The sequence below is a fragment of the Tympanuchus pallidicinctus genome, unplaced genomic scaffold, assembly GCF_026119805.1.
Source record: "Tympanuchus pallidicinctus isolate F22 unplaced genomic scaffold, pur_lepc_1.0 scaffold5, whole genome shotgun sequence".
Classification (NCBI taxonomy): domain Eukaryota; kingdom Metazoa; phylum Chordata; class Aves; order Galliformes; family Phasianidae; genus Tympanuchus; species Tympanuchus pallidicinctus.
Window position 1 is genome coordinate 59,026,982 of NW_026294769.1, and position 19,958 is coordinate 59,046,939.

At 35.0% G+C, this 19,958-nt stretch overlaps 1 protein-coding gene across 2 annotated transcripts in view; it reads left to right on the forward strand.

Moving 5' to 3' along the window:
- The window catches only part of EMC2 (ER membrane protein complex subunit 2), a 37,517-nt gene extending 18,848 nt beyond the window's left edge, over positions 1 to 18,669 (forward strand). For both annotated transcript variants that reach the window (XM_052704428.1, XM_052704427.1), the window contains exons 6-11: positions 5,421 to 5,506; positions 5,678 to 5,737; positions 8,070 to 8,151; positions 9,293 to 9,403; positions 11,010 to 11,114; positions 17,421 to 18,669. In XM_052704428.1, coding sequence (XP_052560388.1) covers positions 5,421 to 5,506; positions 5,678 to 5,737; positions 8,070 to 8,151; positions 9,293 to 9,403; positions 11,010 to 11,114; positions 17,421 to 17,507 — 531 coding nt within the window. In that variant the 3' untranslated portion in view covers positions 17,508 to 18,669. The remainder of the gene's footprint in view (positions 1 to 5,420; positions 5,507 to 5,677; positions 5,738 to 8,069; positions 8,152 to 9,292; positions 9,404 to 11,009; positions 11,115 to 17,420) is intronic.
- The last annotated feature ends 1,289 nt before the right edge of the window (positions 18,670 to 19,958 follow it).

Below are 19,958 nucleotides of genomic sequence, written 5' to 3' on the forward strand. Positions count from 1 at the left end.
GTCATTTTATAGAACTGCTTGTTGCAACTCCAGCATTGTTCCTGAATGGCCAAATTCAGAAAGCTTTGCTGAGTTCATTAAATTAGTATTGTTTCACCCTTTATGCATGCATCCCTTCATTTGGATTAAATTTCAAGGGCTGTTTATTCCTGCTAGCAGTTGTTCTTGTGAATGTTATTCTTTGCAATTGACTTTTATTCTTTAGACTTGAGTAACTCATTATCATCAATCAACTTGAGCCAGTCTGTGCTAGATCACTTAAAATTATGCTGAACATACGACCCTGGGATTCTCTGTGAGGAGAACTGACTTTACTGTTTTGATATCTTTTAGCTACTTATGTACCACACGAAGAACTTTCCTTACTAGTCCAGGGCAGTTTCCACTACAACTGTGTGAGGGATCCCGTTGAAATTCTTTTTGAAATCAGAGCTCACTTTTAAATGGATCTATATTGATCCAAGCCATTAGTGACTACTTTGAAGAGCTCCAGTAGATCTGGGAAGCTTTACTTTGTTCTTACTCTCCTTTAATAAATAACTTTTTTCCTGTTTTCCAATTCTAGGCCTGAGCTTTTTGGCCTTTATGGCTTCCACCAATTTGCTGTGTGCTGGTTGCAGACATGATGGGCTACTGTTTCTTAGATTTACCTCTCGAACTCTGTAAAAAAACTGTGTTCAATATTGCTATTTATGCTTTGACACTATCCATAACACAGTTGCATGGAACTTGCAACTCTCTTCCATGGTTCACTTAAAAAAAAAAAAAAATGTCTGGTAACAGCAGATCTGTTATTGTGGTTGTATTTATATGTATGTATATATTATGTGGTACTTTTTGATGTCTGTGTAATTCCTTTAACTCCATTGTAATTGTTTACACCTTTGTTTTGATTTGCATTTTGCAATTTGAAGGAAAGTATTTTAATGTGTCAGACTCTTAGACTAATGCACCTTTTCTAAGTTGTTAAATCATTAAAAAAGACAACTTATGGCATGGTTTACTAATCAAATACAGAAGTTGATAAATGTTCAAATCTTCACTGCACTTTGAGTCTACTTAATGCCAATTAAAAGGAATCATGACAAATGGGAGATTAGTACTTGTGCCAGATTGGGGATTATTTGTCTTTAAAAGAAATAGCTTGGAAGGGTTTGTGGTTTAATAAATGTGACGTAGTAAAGTACCTCAGTCCAGATGATACTGATTACGGTATAAGTGTTTCTTTAAGATGGCATATGTCTTTCCATTAAGAATGCTGGATTTACAGAATCAGTCAATAACCATTCCAATATTTTGTTTTAAACCCTGGAAAATGGATCGGGCGAATACCATATCGTATGTTCTGTGCAGTCACTGTGTATCTCGTTGCAACACAGAACATTTTGTCTTTTTTTTTTGTTATTTTTATTAGGTAAGGTGGAAATGGATTCAGTTTGTTTTTGCATCAGACCGATTCTGAGAAATCTTACTTTTTTAAAGAGCTGGGAAGGAAGATGTGAATGTCATTTTTCCATCTTTTTTAACAGAATTGTTACAACTATCTCACTATGCTCTGTAAATTTCAAAACAATCTCAAATCAGGTTGTTGAAAATAGTTCTACTGATGTTAAAACAGGTAATGAATTGCATGTATAAAATATGCCAGGTAAATCTATAGTATGGGTGAGAATCTACCTTTTCTCTGAAAAGTAACCAGTTTTTGTCTGGCAGAGGGACTGTTAGCATTGGTGGTGGTTCGGCACAGTAAAGCAGCTTGTTTAAATTGATGGAAGTACAGAAGATGATACGCTGTGTGCCTTTACTTACCCCACTCTCCTCAAGATGCTCAGGGAGCTGCCTGGACGTGAGGCCCTGCTCACTGAGGAGGAAACTGTGGCACACAGGGACTTAGAGCATAAATCAGAAGAAGAATTAGAAGTTTACAGCATACAAAATCGCCCACATCTGATTTTAGTGCAGGCCTTCTCATATTTGATTTTCTTAAAGCAGACACTCCTGAATTTTATTTTATTAAAAAAAAAAAATAATCTGATAGTTTTATGGTATTTAAAGAAGAGCTAGAAAGCGTGATGGGAGAGTAGTCTGTGAATACAGCTAAAGCAGTGCTGTTTTGCTTCCAGGTCTTTATTTTTCAATCAATCCTGAGACTCCTTGGGATCACAGATCTGAACAATCTGGATCTCTTCTACTGAACCACCTGCCTTACATGTATGTCTCTTGGCTGCGTGTTCAGAACATTTTTGTTACATTTTTATTTGTGATTAAAAAGTGATATGAATTTCCTTAAAAAAAAAAAATTACCAAAAAAAAAAAAAAAAGGAAAAAAAAAAACAAACAACCTTGTGTTTTAATTCTCAGCTATTTTTAATACTTACAAAAATTCTGAGCCAGTTCAAAACACTGTGCTTCCAGTTCCCAGATTCTCCTTTGAATGTTAGCACCTGTTTGAATGTGCGTCTTCCTCAAAGAAGAGTTCTTTGTAGATAAACTGAATTACCCCAGCTGTTCTGAAGGTGTGCATGAGAGTGAGGAGACTGCAGATTTCAAGCCCAGAAGGTGTTTTAATTTTGATAAAGGGATTGAAATTGGAAGTTGTAAGCACTACTTTTTTCAAATATGAAACAAAATGTGTTATTTTGAAGAAATTTTATGTGCAGTTTAGAAGCAAATAATCTCCATTAAAAGTATGTGTAATTTGTCTTATTCTGAAATGTTACCATCAGAACTTGGTCATTATGTCTAACCCCTTTACCCTTGATTTTGATTATATTACATGACATTTTTGTTATAGGTAAACATCAGCTGAAATCTTTGATGAGGAATAGTTGTAGCTTGTCCTTAATTACATCTTCTTGTTACAGTGATTTATGTTATTTGGGAGTACTGTGGTTAAGAAATAAAACAGCCATGGAGAGAATCTGTTTGCAGGCACATTTGGAGGACTTCCTTTCCATGCAATTGAAGGATTTACGTTAGAAATGAAATAGGAAGATGGCTCATTTGTAGAGTGTTCCTATTTGTCATTGCAAATGAAGCTGTCAGATGCGTTGATTGATTTTATATATTAAGCAGATTATTTCAGTTCTCCGTTTATTTTTTTATCTGTCTTTTGATGGCTCTTTTTTCCCCTAAAATTTTGAAAGTAGCAATTGAATTCTCAGTCCAAAAGTTACATCTTAAAGTAGCTGGTCTGTCACCTGCAAAAAACCTTCTGTCTTTGTAAGCCATTATTGCAGGCTGTGCTCCTTTGCCTTCTATGCAGTTATCCCACTCCCTCTTCTTTGGGGTTTCCTGCTGTGGGTAATCCCAGCCCTGGACGGGCAGTTTAATGCTGCTGCAGCACTTCTCCCACGGCAGGGGTAACGAGGGTAACGATCTGCTTCGTGAAACTCTCTTCATGAAATGGGATAGTCACCGAGTTGGTGTTTTGGGATTTGAGGTGGTGGTTTTTTTTTGGTTTAGTAATAGTAGCAGCTGATAAACATGTTATCTGTTTCTTGTTACACTTAACAAAAAAAACTTTAAGAAAGTTTAATTACGCTGTTATCTTTCTTTTAAAAGCTCTCTAATAAAATAAACAGCGCACGCGATTGCTGCAGCGATAAATGTGGTCAGCAGTTAAAACTTCCAGAGTCAGTTTTGGATTTTAGCCAAATGTCTCCCAGTAAAAGTAGAAAGATGAATGTCATTTCACATGTTGCAGTTTGACAGAGGCGCAGTGGATAACAAAGCGACTGTGGGTAAACCCACCATGCTGCCTGTATCCTAATTTTTCTTCTTGTTTTTAGGGATTCTTTCTCTACCTCTGCTTTGTGTTTAAACTGAAGAGTGAAATACTTTTTCCTTGAATTGTTTTCACTGGATTTGCAATGAGTATATGCTCTTCCCCGGGGAAGTGAACAAACTCAAAGGAAAGAATAAATTCACAGTTAGCATTAAAAAACATCTCTGGTTATGCTGATTTCTTATGTTACTTCAAGTAGTTTACATAAATGATGCATGCACTGCAGTGTTCTTCCAAGAGAAATGACATTCTGTCAAATGACATTTAAGAATAAGAAATTACTTAAAAGAACAGACATATTTAAAACACTGTAAAAATGCACAAACTCTTTCAGGGTATATGTGAGTGTAGTCTTAGGAAGGTTCATCATGAAGAAACTGATGTGAGAACTATCTGTTTCTGTGCAGTCAAGGCTTCTGTAAGACTATACCCAACTGAATAACCTCTCTGTAAGGAATGAAGTGGGCTGACAGTTATGGGGGGAATAAGCAGTGGGACTATTACAGGAACAATGTACAAGTTTTTCATGAATATAATTATCTCATGGACAAAAGGCATCTAAGTGTGTGTGTACATGCAGATAGATCATGCAAAACAGACCATCTGTCTTCTCGTGTCTGACAGCAGTTGTGATCACCCAGGGAGCAGAGCTTACAAGCACGGCATTTGGCCCATGGTGCTCTTTGAGGCAGGTTAAGCTGGAATTTGGAACTCCTATTCTGCCAGATTCCAGATCTGATGACTTTCAGACTGGTGGAGGTATATTGCTGTTTGCTCCAACCTCTGTCAGACTACTGGAAAGATGTCTGTTGGTTTGAATTACACCTTAAGTGCACCTTGATTTAAAACTGCTAGAGGTCAGGAGACTGTGTAACCAATGTATTTTGGAGGCTGGAATATAGTAATTAGCTATTAAAATGCTGTATATATTTTTCTCCTGGTGGTTCATAAGAAGTCTAATGGAGTTCAAAATTTCAGTACAGTATAATTATTGTTTGTTTTTACATTGTTTCTGATGAAGTACATATTCTGCCCACGTATTGAAGTACTGTTTGCCTTTGCCATCAAAACAGCTTTTTCATATTCCGATTACATTGAAAGGCCTACTTTGTGCTCCAAAAGTGTTGAGAAGCTTGTTCATGCACTTGGTGTATATTCAATAGCAATTAAAGATGGCATTTAGCACTTTGATGAGAATCTTTCAAAATGGCTGAAAGCCATATTTATACAGTGGCAACCAAATTGTATCTATGGGAGTCTCTGAAACTCAGTCACCACGTCTCCTCTATAGTCTTGGACCTTGTGAATGACAAGGTGGGGGCCTTTGGAATGGCTGCAGATTAGCATCTCCTGCTGTTTTCTAATTATCAGAATCTGGACAGTCATTTCTTTGAATGAAATAATGCATACAGTTTGTGCCTCCAAAGAACAGCATACATAATGTGATTGTAAGAAAAGGTTTTCAGTCCCTCAGTGGGATGTCATAGGGTATGTTTATAAACTCCAACCTAGCAGTTGTTCTGCAGTGGAATTCCACTGGTATTGAGATAATAATTTGCACAGTCAAATTGCTTTCTTTACAAAAACCCAGGGAATTATGAGACCCTAATCCTTTATTAATGTCAACCCATAGGCAGCAAGGAAGCGTAAGATTGCCATTCGAAAAGCCCAGGGGAAAAATCTTGAGGCCATCCGAGAGCTGAATGAGTATCTGGAACAGTGAGTGTCTCATAAGAATACAGATTGTGTTTTGCCTATTCTCATAAATCTTTTTAATTAAAATGGAATTTGCATTTGATTTGCGCTTTTCCTTCCATGTTGGTCATTTACAGAATCCCTCTACACATTTTTTCTTTCTGCCTTTTTTCCTCTCTTGTCTTTTCTGTACAGATTTGTTGGAGACCAGGAAGCTTGGCATGAACTTGCAGAACTTTACATCAATGAACATGAGTAAGTTGTTTGCAAAGTCTTCATAAAAACGTTAAATTGAAATATGCTCTGTGCAAGTGAGAGACCTCAGTGATTGTTTTGAAGAACTGATGGTAGAAAGTATGGAATCTCATTTCCAATATAACAGACTTTCTCAGGAAATAATTAACAGACTTGTCAGACTGCTAGGACATTAATAAGATATTTGATTTTAAAACAGAAGAAATTTCATTAATTACTTGTATGTTTCAGGCATTTATTAAATCTTTTTTTTTTTTTTTGAATGTTTTAAGTGTAGCAAGAAACAGCACACAGCACACGTTTTCTCTAACTTTTCTTTCAAGTGATGTTTTTTACTGGGTATAGATTTTAAATTCTTTGCCTCTAAAAACAATTGATCACAGCAAACTATGTGTAATACTCTTATTTTCAATTAGTCTACCTCTGCAGGAACTTTTAGTAACCTTTAAAAAATAAATGAATAAAGCATGGATCCAAAGTTGGAGGAATTTGGTCGCCTGGGTACAAAACCCAGTGCAATCAAGAATGCTGGATGTTGTTGTAACTTGCTTATTGGATGTTTAATGTTTTTGTTAGCTTTTTTTATTGCTGCAGTGACAGGAGGAAATCCCAGTGTGAGAGGATTAGCTCAAAGCCTTAGTGCAAGTTTTCTAATATCACAGTATTAATTCTAACCTCCACCCAAAGGCGTATCTTTTTCCCTCACTTCTTTAGTTCTTCAGCCCAGCCTGAATTATACCACATTGTTTCCTTCCTTCCTTTCTAGTAGTGAATCAGATTCTCCAGAAAGAAATAGCCTTTCTCACAATGATGAAAAAATTGTCCCCGTTCGTAAAGAAAGCATCTGCTAAACTCTTTCAAATGCTGACTTATGGAATAATTAAATATTGAGTATATGTATGTGTTTAGAAATACATTCAAGCAGTGAAATCTCTTTGTGTGTGATGCAATGGAGCAAACATACGTATCCCATTACAGTTTTTTCTTTTTTTTTTTCCCTTTTTTTCCCTTTTTTTTTTTTTTTTTTTGCTATAGTCTTTATTACAAAATCGTGTAATAAAACTTGAGAAAGAAATTGGTTTTGCTTGTATTTGCCTTGGGCTGTAATTCAAAAGTAAAAAAGCTGAACTTTCTCCAGTTTATTGAAAAAATTGACTGTGCTGTTTCCTTTATAAGCATCATTTATTATTATAATTATTTTGATGTAGATAAAAGAAAATGAATCTTGTCTAAAAAAGCAACTAATTGCTAATTGAGAAAAAACAACGGTATTATCAGTTGTTCAGCAGTATCAGAAATTCTGCCTTACTGGTGAATTCACCACGGTGTTACTTTTGTTCATAAACATGCCTAAATTAACAAGATGTATGTAATCCTTACTTCCATGTTTTGTTTTGATGTAAGGAGTGTGGCTTCTGCTTTTGCAGAGTCAGATTATTATCCTTTTATTTCCAAATTAACTTTTGAGATATATACCTGACTGTTACAATGAAAACCCCACAGTTTGCTTGTTCTAAGAAATAAGATTTGACTGTGTTTTAATATTCTTCTTGTTGCTGAGTTGCTTTTACTCTGATTGTATTTACCAACACAGGAGTTATAAACTTGGTCTCTCTGAATTTTAGCATCACGTCATTTAAGCTATGAGCATCAATTCTATCATATCTGTAATATCCTGCAAATTCTTATGGAAACCCTGTTAGCTGAAAGATTGTGAAGCTACGATTTTTATTAACCCAAACAAACATGTAAGATTATCTTTGTAATTTATTTTGGAGGGCTTTCATTTAAAGAACGAATACTAGAATTTTTTTTGCAATGATAATGTGCTGTTATTTGGACTGGGGTAGTGCTGTTTTTGTATACATATTTTTAGACTGCCTGACTTTTGCTACTGTTCTGAAGGGTTTTTGACCACACTTCTGTGGTTGAGTCTGAGTAGGTAGCTGACTGATGACAGTAACCACATTCTGATGTATAGTGTGGTGTATGAATCACCATGTAGCTGAAAAATCTTGCAGGAAAAAAATAAGAACTACTTCATGTTGTGTTTTCTGTTACATAATCCCTGTTTCTACTTATTACATTTGTTAATAAGAAATGACACTTATTAGTAAAAAAGGCTAAATATTTCTGCTTTCCATATGTATTAAAACTGTTTTTAATGTAAAAAAATTGTGGTTTCAAATGTAACTTAAAAATAAAACATTTCTTTACATTGTGAGTCATGGGGAGTTACAAAACAAGTAGGGCTCCTTTTATTGTACTGTAAAGAAACTGAGGTAAGCTGTGCACTGTTTCATTTTTATGTCACTGTTATTATATTCTTCAGCTATGCAAAAGCAGCCTTCTGCTTAGAGGAGCTTATGATGACTAATCCACACAACCACTTATATTGTCAGCAGTATGCTGAAGTGAGTATTTCTGAAAAATCAGTTATGTTTGAATACATATTCTGGGTTTTTTTTGTTACTGAAGCAGTGAAAATGGAATAAAAATGTATTTAATTTTTCCCTAGGAGATTTAAGACTGCGTGCAGTGAATGGTAGCTTCTCAAAGAACTTCCACACTAAGAAAGCTGTTTTGTTACTCAGTGTGACTGAACTATAAATAAGAGTCATGGCAGGAATTACTGAAGATAAAATTCCTTTTAAATAGGCTATTCTCGTTGAAGTGTTTATTCACTTTTCAAATTAACTGCATTAGACTTTAAACTTTTCCACAGTATTGGAAGACTATGTATCATAACTATGAAGCTATAATATATTATCTAGTACTGTGGAGCTAGATTTTGGAATCCTTCACATAGGAAATTTTGCCTGAAAGAGCACTCAGTGTGTGAAGAGAGGATCCTCTGAAGTCGTACCTTTAGAATTTTAGACAGTTGTAACCATTTTCCAGATGTGTGATTTTTTTTTCCTAAATTATGCTTTAATTACTTGGAATTAATTTGATTTGTTTTGTTAGCATGGATAAAATTGAGTTAGCATCAAAACTTGAAAGTCGACACAGCCTTGTCATAGAAAAACTATGAAGCATGTCTTCTAATAGTTCTCTCCTTTTGTTTTGACTCTAATAGCAGTCAAAATTAATAGAAAAAATAATGGAGTGATCTTTAAACTTTGTGTACTATTTTTCAGTAAATAGCTAATGAAAGACAATGTGTTGCCTACTGTTGTAATGCTGTGCTGAAGGAATTTAGAGTTAGTACAGATTCATAACTGTCAGAACTTAGATTTAGATTGAAAGTCCATTGTAATTTCATAAGAGACTATCCCAAGATTCTAAGTATTGAAAGTGCAAAATAATCACTATCTATTTGTATAGCAGCTGATTTAAATTAATGTTGGTTTTCCCTACAGTTAAATATTTTTACATTAATTCACTGAAAAGAGTTCAAGTTTTTCCCAAGCCAGTGTTTGGCCTTTGGTAGAGCTCACCTGGAATATCATGTCAAACAAACCTGACAAGAAGTTTCATAGTATCTTTGAATCAAGAGTGGATGCCTGAAAATATGGATGATGTGCAACTTTCAGGAGCCTATTGTTTTTACAGGTTAAATATACTCAAGGGGGGCTTGAAAACCTAGAGCTATCAAGAAAATATTTTGCACAAGCACTGAAACTTAACAACAGAAATATGAGAGCTTTGTTTGGGCTTTACATGGTGAGTTTGATTGTTTTTTTCCTCATGTTAACGTTTTGTAAGCTTTAATGAACGTGTGTCATCCTTTGGCATTTGCTGTATTTTCTTCTTTTTGGTTTAACATAGTATTTAATAACAGTGTTAATCGTGTAAACTATAGGGTATGAACAGCATTATGCCTGTGATCAAAAGTGATAAAAAGATATTAAAGCTAGTTTCTGTATTCCAGTATATGTATCTTGACTCCCAATCCGAGGTGGGGTAATGATACTTCATTAAATCAATTTTCAAAGCATTTTTTAAGAAGCTTGAACTGTAATATTCAGTTGCTTTTGAAAATGTTTTCCTGTGGAAGCAAAGTCTTGGCTTCCTATGCTTTCCCTATATAAATTCAAACTTTTTTTTTTTACTTCTTGTTCTTCTTGTCTTTGTTCACACAATTTGATCACTGATTGATATAGCCATCTTCCAAGTTTAACTATCTTAAGCTATCAAATCATCCTTCAAATCAATTTCATCAAAGATCAGCTCATTCTTTAAATATTTTATCAGTCATTTTTATTATTTGTAAGAATTTTCATTTATGTCAAGCCCTTTCGGGCTTCAGTATTCCCAGAGGCTTCACTTGCACAATACTAGTAGGTGACTTAGGCTAATCCATCTTCATCCTCTTTAAATGTCTGTAAATCCCTATGTTTATGAATTCACTTGTGCCCCAGTGTAATTTCATCGCCAGATACCAACTCTCTTTTGTTATCTATGTAGTGTAATGCCTTTCTGACAAGCAGAGCATATGCTAGATCTTTTGTACTTACCGGACAGGATAACCAGATTGCAGCAAAATTTCCACAGCAAGTCTGCTCACATAGTATCAGCCAATAAAATTTGCATTATTTTCTGTGCTCTTGCTGGAGATAAATACACATCTGTACATTTGTTATTTTTTTTTTTAAGTTATGAGACCTGTGTGTGTGTTCTTACCCCTTTCCTCCTTAGTAGCCTCCACAGGGGTTGACCTTTCTGATTTCTGTGCTTATTTTACATTGAGTAACTCTTGGACCAATCACTGGAGCACTGCATCAATTTAGAAATGCATTGAGAGTAGATATTTTCTGCAACTTGAAGAAGCTGATCTATGCATTTGTTGTCTGTTTTCTTCACTGAAGTACTCTTAAGCTATAATTCTTGCCCATTTTTCCACAGAATTATTAGCACACCAAAGTAACTTCTTGAAAGGGAATTAAAATCATACACTTTTCCGCAGGATGGTGAACCTCTGAAGAGTACCAGCACATTATAACTACTTTCTTTTTTCCAAATGTTGCAGAGAAAAATGGCAGTTGGATACAGGAACAGAGCATTTTATATCTTCTCTGATACATCAAATGGGAAAAAATAGTTTGTAACGTTTAGTTTAGGAAATTAGCTGATTATGTCCAAATTCTGTTCTTAACTCGGTACATAACCAAACTTAAGTCTGGTTTAGTGAATTAGAACAAAAAGTATTTTAAATAGTTTAGATAATTCTTAGTTGGATGCTGTCTGCCAGCTAGTAGTTTTTATTTATTTATTTTCATGCACATACTTTTCGTAATTGTACTGTTTTTCTACTTTTTTTTTTTGCTAGTCTGCAAGCCATATTGCCTCCAATCCAAAAGCAAGTGCAAAAATGAAAAAAGATAATATGAAATACGCCAGCTGGGCAGCAAATCAAATAAATAGAGCCTACCAGGTTAGTATCTAATTATTTTCTGATGCTCTTAATATTTTCTGTAGTTCTTTCCTGCACTTCTATCAACTGCTGTTCAGTGGGTTACATATGATAGGTGTAAATTGTTGTAACTTGTTTGAGTTTCTTGCATTCTACTTGTTTGTTTTCCTGGAAGCCCTACTTAATAAAAGGTTGATACTTTACAGTTATTAATTTATATTACTTACAATTTTTATACATTTCTTTTTTATTTAAATGGATACTGTAATGCTGACTTCCAAGACTCAGTTCTAGAGTTAATATTTTAATAAAATTTAGTATGTCTTAATTCTAAAAATTACTTGGTTATCTACTTCTTCTTCACTAGAAATCAAATTAAAATTTTAGAATTTTGGTTTCTTTCAATTTAATCTTAAGGAATATTATTATTAAAATCATACTTTAAATAGAATAGAATAGTTTAATTGAAATAGGCTCTCAAAGGTCATCCAGCCTAGTCAAAAGTTAAAGCAGATTCGTGAGGGCATTGCTAAATGCCTCTTGATTCAGGTTGGACAATAGGAAATGTTACTTTTCCCAAAGGGTGGTCAGGTGCTGGAGCAGGCTGCCCAGGGAGGTGATGAAGTCACCGTCCCTGCAGGTGTTCAAGAAATTTTAGCTGTTGTACTGACGGACATGATGGGAAATATTGGTGATAGGCAAATGGTTGACTGGATGATCTTAGAGGTTTTTTCCAACCTTGGTGCTTCTGTGGTTTATTGAGAACAGTGGTGGTAGGTGGACAGCTGAACTGGATAGTCTTGTAGGTCTTTTCCAACCTTGGTGATTCTGTGATTCTATGTTTCTAATAATTACCTTAGGGACAGTTTATCTGTAAAACTGTGAAAATGTAGACTTTTTAGGCCACGTTCAAAGCATACTAAAGTCATCAGGAGTCTTTTCAGGTATTTGAGAAGTCATGTATAAACATTTAGATTTACTTTTGTTTACTTTTTTCCCTCTCCAAGTGTGAATGAAAACACATTTTAGCTAATAGGTTCTTCTGTCCTTCCATCCCAAACATATTATGTCTATTTAACTCCTTACAGATACTCTCAATGATCTAGCAATCAAAGCTTATGTTTATGAGCTTTAGCATCTATAACAAACGGTTCAGTTCTTCACAGAACTCTTTTTCTGAGCAAAAATGTTGGGTTTAAATGAGGAGACTTTACTTGCATGTAATTGTTCATTTCTGTCTGTAATATTTCAGAATCCAATAGTTATTTTACTGCTGCTGTTCAAAGTTAATGCTGCCAAGTGGCTTTTTGACAAGCTTCATCTATTGCTGAATTAAATTAGGATTTTCCTTTATGACCAGTGCAGTTTTCCTAATATTGTTGTGTCAATCCACTGCCAAAAGTGCAACTTTTGTGACTGACATGTTCCTGACGTATTACAATTTTAAAGTAGTTTTCACTTCCCCTGATTAAGCCTATGGCTTCTGACTGTACTTTACTGTGAGATATATCTCTTTAGAAGCAGTTTTGTGGGAAATATGTTGTGTCTGAGGACATAATTAAGCTTTTTCTACTTGAATGCATAAGCTTTCTTTCTCTGTTTTACTGTTTAAATGAGTTTTTATGCTTGATTAATCAACCACGTACCTGTTCATGACAAGAAGGTGTGTACAAATTACAACGTTCATCTCATTTCCCATAAATAAGAAGGACTTCTTTTGACTTCAGTGTGTCTGGTGTTCTAGTAAGAACATTATTGATGGAAAACGTAAGTATTGCAGGATTTGTGAGGGAAAACTAAATAAAAAATTGAAGAGTAGAATACACGCTAAATTTGCCATTGACAGAATAAATCAAGTTTTAAAAGATGTCTGAATTTTAAGTGAAAACTATTATTCCATGTTTTACGTCTTAATAAAACAACCTGCTTAGATTAGGGGAGTTGTAAACATATGTTTTAAGGGAGTGTTATGACGAAGTTTTATGGTTGAAAGCTCGGGTAGACATCCCTTAGCTCTTCTGGGAAATGGCCTCCTTCAGGGTACATCAGAATGAGAGCATAAAGTCAGTGTTGGCTGTGGGTTGCTGGCATACCAAGACTAAAACCTAGAAATGCATCTCCATATCCTCATTATAACAAAAGTGTAAATGATAGTTTGTAGTTACTTGACTCGGAGTGAAATAATCTTTTTTTATTCCCCCACATGGCTTTCTGTTAGCATCACAATCTCTAAGGAAATATGAATACTTGCGTTGTTCTTTTAATTTTTTACTGGAAAGCATACTTTCAGTGTTTCTGTGAAGTTATTTTGGAATTTATGTGACGAATATTTGATTGATGCTTAGCAGCACGGGTCACATTAAGACAACTAGGACATTAAAACACGTCGTAAGTTCTTTGACTTCATACTTTTGTGATACATTGCATAGTTTAGCTGCTCATTTTAGCTGTTTGGAACATAAAGTGACAAGCACCATATCCAACTGGAATTACAGAGGGAGTTTAGCTATGCAGAAAATCGTATCTATTTCAGCCTAGAATTTGGTGAGTAACTGCTGTGGACACACCCTTCATCTTCAGAGTACCATGAGAAGCTCTAGTGACCAAAGCTGGACAGGATTACCTCAGCCCTGCCCTACTGAGGGCAGCCCTGCCCTACTGTTGCTCTGACATGATTATGGAGGGCTTGGCCACTCCAGTTTTCATGGCAGGGACTTAACACCAACTGCTACAGCAAATAGTGTCTGGTGATGTAGTAGGTGGGTGGCACTTTCCTCTACGAGTCAGTACTGTGATGTGTTGCTCCCCTAGTTTGTTGAATGGTTGGAAGTTGTCAGCTTTCAGACATCAGGATGAATCCTCTGTGGCATTTGCCAGTGAAAGCCCTCACAGGCTCCCTCCAGTAGTGGAGGATTGTCTAGCCAGGTTATAAGCTAGTTACTTATATTGTCTCTATAAATTCTCCTCACTTTTCCTTGCGTTATCCAAAGCTCTCTGCTAAGTGAAATGAGACCCTCAAGAGTCTGTTGAGCTTGGCATCAACTTCTTTTATTAGTTGGACCTTCTTACGCTGTTGAATGCAGTTTTTCCTTGAGTCATAGTCTAGAGGATGAGATGCATTTAGAATCCTGACATGGGTGCCAAGTCAAATTATATGCATTTGTGACTTTAAAATTGCTTTCAAGCAGTTGTCTTGCAATAAGATTTTTTCCCATTTTGAGTCTGGATTTTGTACTTGAAGCACCAGCAGTACAAACAGTAATTTTGAAAACCTGCTTTATTTTTTTTCAATTCAGCTCTGGCTGTAGTACCATCGGTTTTTGTGTTGTTGTTTTTCATACCATTTACTTGAAATATTTTTACTGCTCCCTTCATTTTAGTTTATTTTGTGACAGGTAGTTTCCTTTGGCACTTGATTTTTGCTTTTCCTGTGCATTCTTGTTTGAAATCCGAGGAATGCTTTAGTTTATTGTCTTTTTAAAAATCAATATTTGTGTGTAAAAAGAAAACCATATTTTTACCTTTGCCAGACTGTAAAACAGTGTTTCTACAGAAAAAATGTGATAAAAATAGTTAAGGTTAATTTTGTTTGATTTGAGGTTGTGTTGTTTGCTTTCTGGTTTCTGAAGAGCATCAAATAGCTGTGCTTTATGTGGTTAGTATTTTGATGTTATATGTGTAACCATGCATGCTGACCACTGCTTCTCATCTGTGCCTAACTTAGGAGGTGAAGTAGTCAGGTTTTGTAGCTAGGGCTGCTACTTGCATCTGGAAGTGCTGGCTGCTAACACTGTCATTCTCTAGGCCACTTAATTTTGAGTGACTGAGTGAGAAGAAAAAAAAAATAGATACTGATTATTTGAAGAACTGTTGTAAGTTCAAGCTTAGTTTTGCATTGCTTTATCACTGCAAAACTCTGGATTATGCAGTTTGTGCTGATCCTGTGAAGAAGCCTGTCATTTTGTGACTGAGAACATGAGTCCCGCTGTTATTTTAACATTGGAACAAACTGTGGCTACCTCTGGTGCTCTTCAATTAAGTAATTAGTTTAACATGTCTTCTGGTAAAAGCATTTCAGCAGAGGCCGGGAAGGTTGATTAATGCTCACAAAAATCTTAAATGTGATCCTATTTGTAGTAGTTTTTCAGATATATACTGCTTTGGTACATTGCTGAATTCTTCTATGTTAGCAATCCACATGGAATTTATGGTTGGAGAGGTGATTTTGTTACAAACCATTTAGGAAACAGAAAATTAAATCTTGATTTTAAGAAATGGATTCCGGCTCAATCAGTCAAATTGCTGTGTAATGGCAGAATAGACAAAATAATTGTTCGTCAGGGTAAATTTGAAGTGATTAGATGTCCAAGTATACTTGTGTTTGTTATGATGCAGAGTTTGATTTTACTTGTTCCATTTAAAGTACATGTCAATATCATGAAGGCAGCCACTCCTGAAACAAACAAGTAGTGTTTTTAAGCTAATATATTGTGTCAGTTTTGTTTTCAGCATCTCTAAAGAGAAGTAAAATAAATACAATTCTTATTTTCAAGCTTTCCTCTGCCTGCTTTCTGTATGTCCTACCAAACGTGATGTTAGACCGTAGTATATTCAGACTCCTGTGCTTCTTTATTTTGTTTTGGAAGTGCTTTGAATAAGAAACAATTCTCCTGTGGAGGATTTTGTGTTCTGGTTTTACATTTGCTTGTTTTGATGAAAGGCTTGGACTTCCCCAAGTATCAGCTTAGGACTGCTCTTGTTTAGGTTGAAGAAAAAGAGAGAATTCATTAAATTCAATTTCTTATCTCATCTAAAGAAAGCTTTGATTTTCCTTTAAAGTTGACTATTGCAGGTCATTATGAAAACTTTGCAACCTGGAAAATGGTACATATTGCTAGAATAAAAGCAGGGAATGTCGGTTCATCTTCTGAAAATATGAAATGTGAAAATATGGAGTTTTCAGTTTGTCCACTAACTGTGAACTATTGTCACAATAACTGAACTTCATTTTCCTATTTCATGTGAAATATCTTTTCATTTACTTTACTGAAGCTGTTTCTTCAAGATCAGTACTGATGCAGAGTCCTAGTGTTAAATTGTAGGCTAGGGGTCAAAAGCAGGTTGACAGGTCCTGCAGCTTGTTGCTGGTGTGATTTTACCTGGGTCTGATGACTTAATCTTTCTTAACAGGTCATGAAGAGTTTGCTAAATTAAGTTAATTACAGGAGAGATGGGGCACATTATAAATCAAGGGCAAACTATGCAAGACAGCAGTGGAATTTGAAATAAAAAACATAAACACTCAATAAATTTTCAATTTTAAATGTTAACAATTAGGCAAATAATAGATTATTTTGCTAACTGCAAGTTACAGTTACTGCTTCTATAGTTTCATTACCACCCCAGCCTCAAATGCAAAACTTTTTAAATGAAGGTGTATTAGAAATGATTGAGAGTTTTGTTTGACTGAAGACCAGCACAGTCAATAAATCCACTGCGCTCAGTGTGACTGATGAGTGATGGGAGCCATCACTACAGTTACAATACTCCTTTTGAAGTCAGCATGGGGTAATCAGCAGCTCCTCCCCTTCTTAGCCTTCCTTTCCCAAACTTGGCTGCACATATCTTAGAGAATCTAAAGCCATAACATTAGAAAATAGTGTTTATAAAGCTGTATTTTTCCTTGCTATCAAGGCAGAGTTTCAGATCAAAGCAGAATTTCAGATGCTCTCTGAAATTGCTGTTGTAACAGTAGGTTACAATCAAACATGAGGTCATTACTTCAGTTACTTTGAACCATAAAATGCAATTATAGGATGATCGCATTGTTCTGTGGTAGATTTTGATAAGTAGAGCCTTCTCTGTCTCGGTGTAACTAAAATAGAAAATAAATCATATTTGTAATTTAAACAGTAGCAAGACCTGATACTTAAGCTAATCTATTTTCAGTGACATCAAAAATTAAGTCAAATAAAATTTATGTTAAGGCTCACAGAGCAACAGGAAGATCTCTGTCATTAGAGAAATGTTAATTTTCAAAGTGGAATATTTGTTAGTACTCAGTACGTAAATTCTGATTGAATGATTGAAAGTAAGATTTCTGTTATTTTTTCACTACTTACTAGAGGAAGGATGATAATAACTTTTGTTCTAGTAAAAGTGATAAGGTTTTAGTGTAACATTAAAGAGGATGTTCTTTTGACTTTGTAGTAAATACAGTTAATAATTTTTAGGGCTTTTTTGTCATAGTTGATGCTTAGAACCTTTACTTGCACAGAATATTTTCTTATATATGAAGAAAATATATTTATTTCTTTATTTTTTTAGTTTGCAGGTCGTAATAAGAAAGAAACTAAATACTCCCTGAAGGCAGTGGAAGACATGTTGGAGACCCTGCAAATCACTCAGTCTTAAGTTGGCACAGATGGTCCAATATTAAATTTTCAGATTCTTTGATCAAACTTTAATAACTTCTGGGTTATGTTACTCCAGTACTGTTAAAAATTAATTTTGTATTGATTAATATGGCTACATAAAATGATCCTGAGAAGTAAAATGCCTATTTATTGCTGCTATTTGAAATGTGATGAATACCCACTGAAATGAGTAACTTATCAAAGTAGATGACATAAAGAAATGTAATGAGTTGCACAACAGTCTCTTTAGATTTTGTATGTACAGTACCTGCTTTTAAGCCATAATTTGTAGAAATAAACTTGTTAAATGACTAAAAGGAATTACAGTGATGTATTGAACTTGTCAATGGAAGCTACAAATTTATATATGGAGATTAATAACATATGTTAGAAAATGTTATCTTACTTGAATATTTAAGAGTTAAAGCATGCTGCAGATGTATAATTTGTTAACTGTTTACCATACGAGAAGAGATTATTTTGCATGAATACACTTTATTAGGGGAAAACATTAATGATTTTATGAATTATTTGATATCTGCTACTGTAGAAATGGAGAGAACTTTTTTGTATACATTTCTTCAGAGGGTGTCCTGTACTGGCTTACGGCCAAAGACATTTGTCTCTGTGGCTTTCTGGGCAAATGTTTCCATGTCCACTTAGTTCTCCAATCAGTAAATCCGTGTGCTTCTTTTATTTCTTTTTTTTTTTAACTCCTTCTGTGTGTCCTTTGTTGTACACATGTTCCACATCATGAATTTAAAAACCATCTGAATACAGGGACTGCCTGCTGGTCTGTTCTAATTTTACAGTACCTACAGTACTGCTGCAAGCTATGGCATATGAGCTCCACGGTAACCAGGTGTTCCTGCACTGTAAGGTTGTTCTACTGCCTTATACTTACTGGAGAATGCAAGTATTTTTATATCCATAAGCATGAAAGATCTAGTGCACTGTAAACGTGTGTCATGTTTGTCTTTTAGGAGCTTGTTTGTTTACTCAGATAACTGGCCAAGCACCTTAATCCACGCATTTTGCAGTTCTGGTAATTTTGTCTTGTGCTCCTTCTGTGGCACAGCTATCATTTATGACAGCTTCAGTCATGTTACATAATGGCAATGTAAGCCTGACAGATTCAAATAAAAGTAATTGCAGTGTCATTTTCCTGATTGTTCCTAGCACCCAAACTGATCAGATCTCTGAGTTTACACTGCTTCCTCTATATAGGTTAAAGTCTGTGCATTGAAATGTCCATTCTGTAGCCTTGGGATAGGAGTAATAAAGCCGAGCTCTTGCTTAAAAACAAAGTGTCAACAAAAACTTCCCAAGTGGGTTCAAAACTTGAAAATGGTGGTTGCATGAATTCATGCCTTTAGGAAACATAAGATCTCATTCTTAGTATCTATGAAATACATTATAAGCAGTGAATATGATAGTGTGACAGGATGAATGCTATGTCCTGAGAGTAAATTGTGTCTAGAATCCTACATTAACTTGTTTCAGTGCTTAGGAATTACAAAACTGCTATTACTGTGCAGTATTATTATTAAATTACCCAGTTTTAACCTGTAGAAATTTTATAAGGTCATTTTCGGGTCGGTTAGTGAATTAATGTTTGCAGATAGATTAAGTATATTTCAGGTGGAAAACCAAGTAAATCCCATACGTAAAGCTGTGTGCATTTCCATTCAGATTTGTTCTCTTTTACTGTATGAGTGTGCCATCTAGAGTTTTAAATCCTCAGTAGTCTTGTTTTTATTTTACCTACATCTCCAATAATTTGGTTGCATTCTAAAATGAAAAATGATGGGAAGCTGTACTGTGGGAATCACTTAGACTAAGGAACAGTTCAGTAACCGGAGTTTATTCAGTACAGTTGGTATTTAGCCTCCTATTATATTCCCTTCCTAAATGTAAATATACATTTACAAAATAAAGGGAATATTCAATAAAAACCTGTGTGGAAGTGTTATGGTAGACACTGTAGCACAAAGAAACTGAAGTTGATCTTTTGAGTTTGAAGTGCAGTAGAAGATACGTGTTGTAAAGCTTCACTTTGAGAGTTATCAAACTGATTTGTATGAAGTGATTAATGCTATTGAAGCATTTTACAGCGTGGAATTTGTCATGATGAACAGCTCACATATATTTGTCACTTACACAAGGAATTTGAATTATGCAGCTGAGGTTTATGAGATTTTAACTCCAAGCTACTGAAAAAAAAATGGCAGCACCGAATTATTGCGCAGGAGGCAACTGAGGTGCTGGAAAGATACAAGGTGTTGTATCTAATGCTTTATTCAGAGGCAATTTATAACAAGGAATTTAAGTGCAGGACTTAGATATTCTGTAAAGATGTTTCAGAGGTTTGTTGGTAAATTCTGTATAGTAGACGACTTCAAAACTTGTAATTTAGATTGCTGCTTAGGATCTTTCTCATGCACTCTGA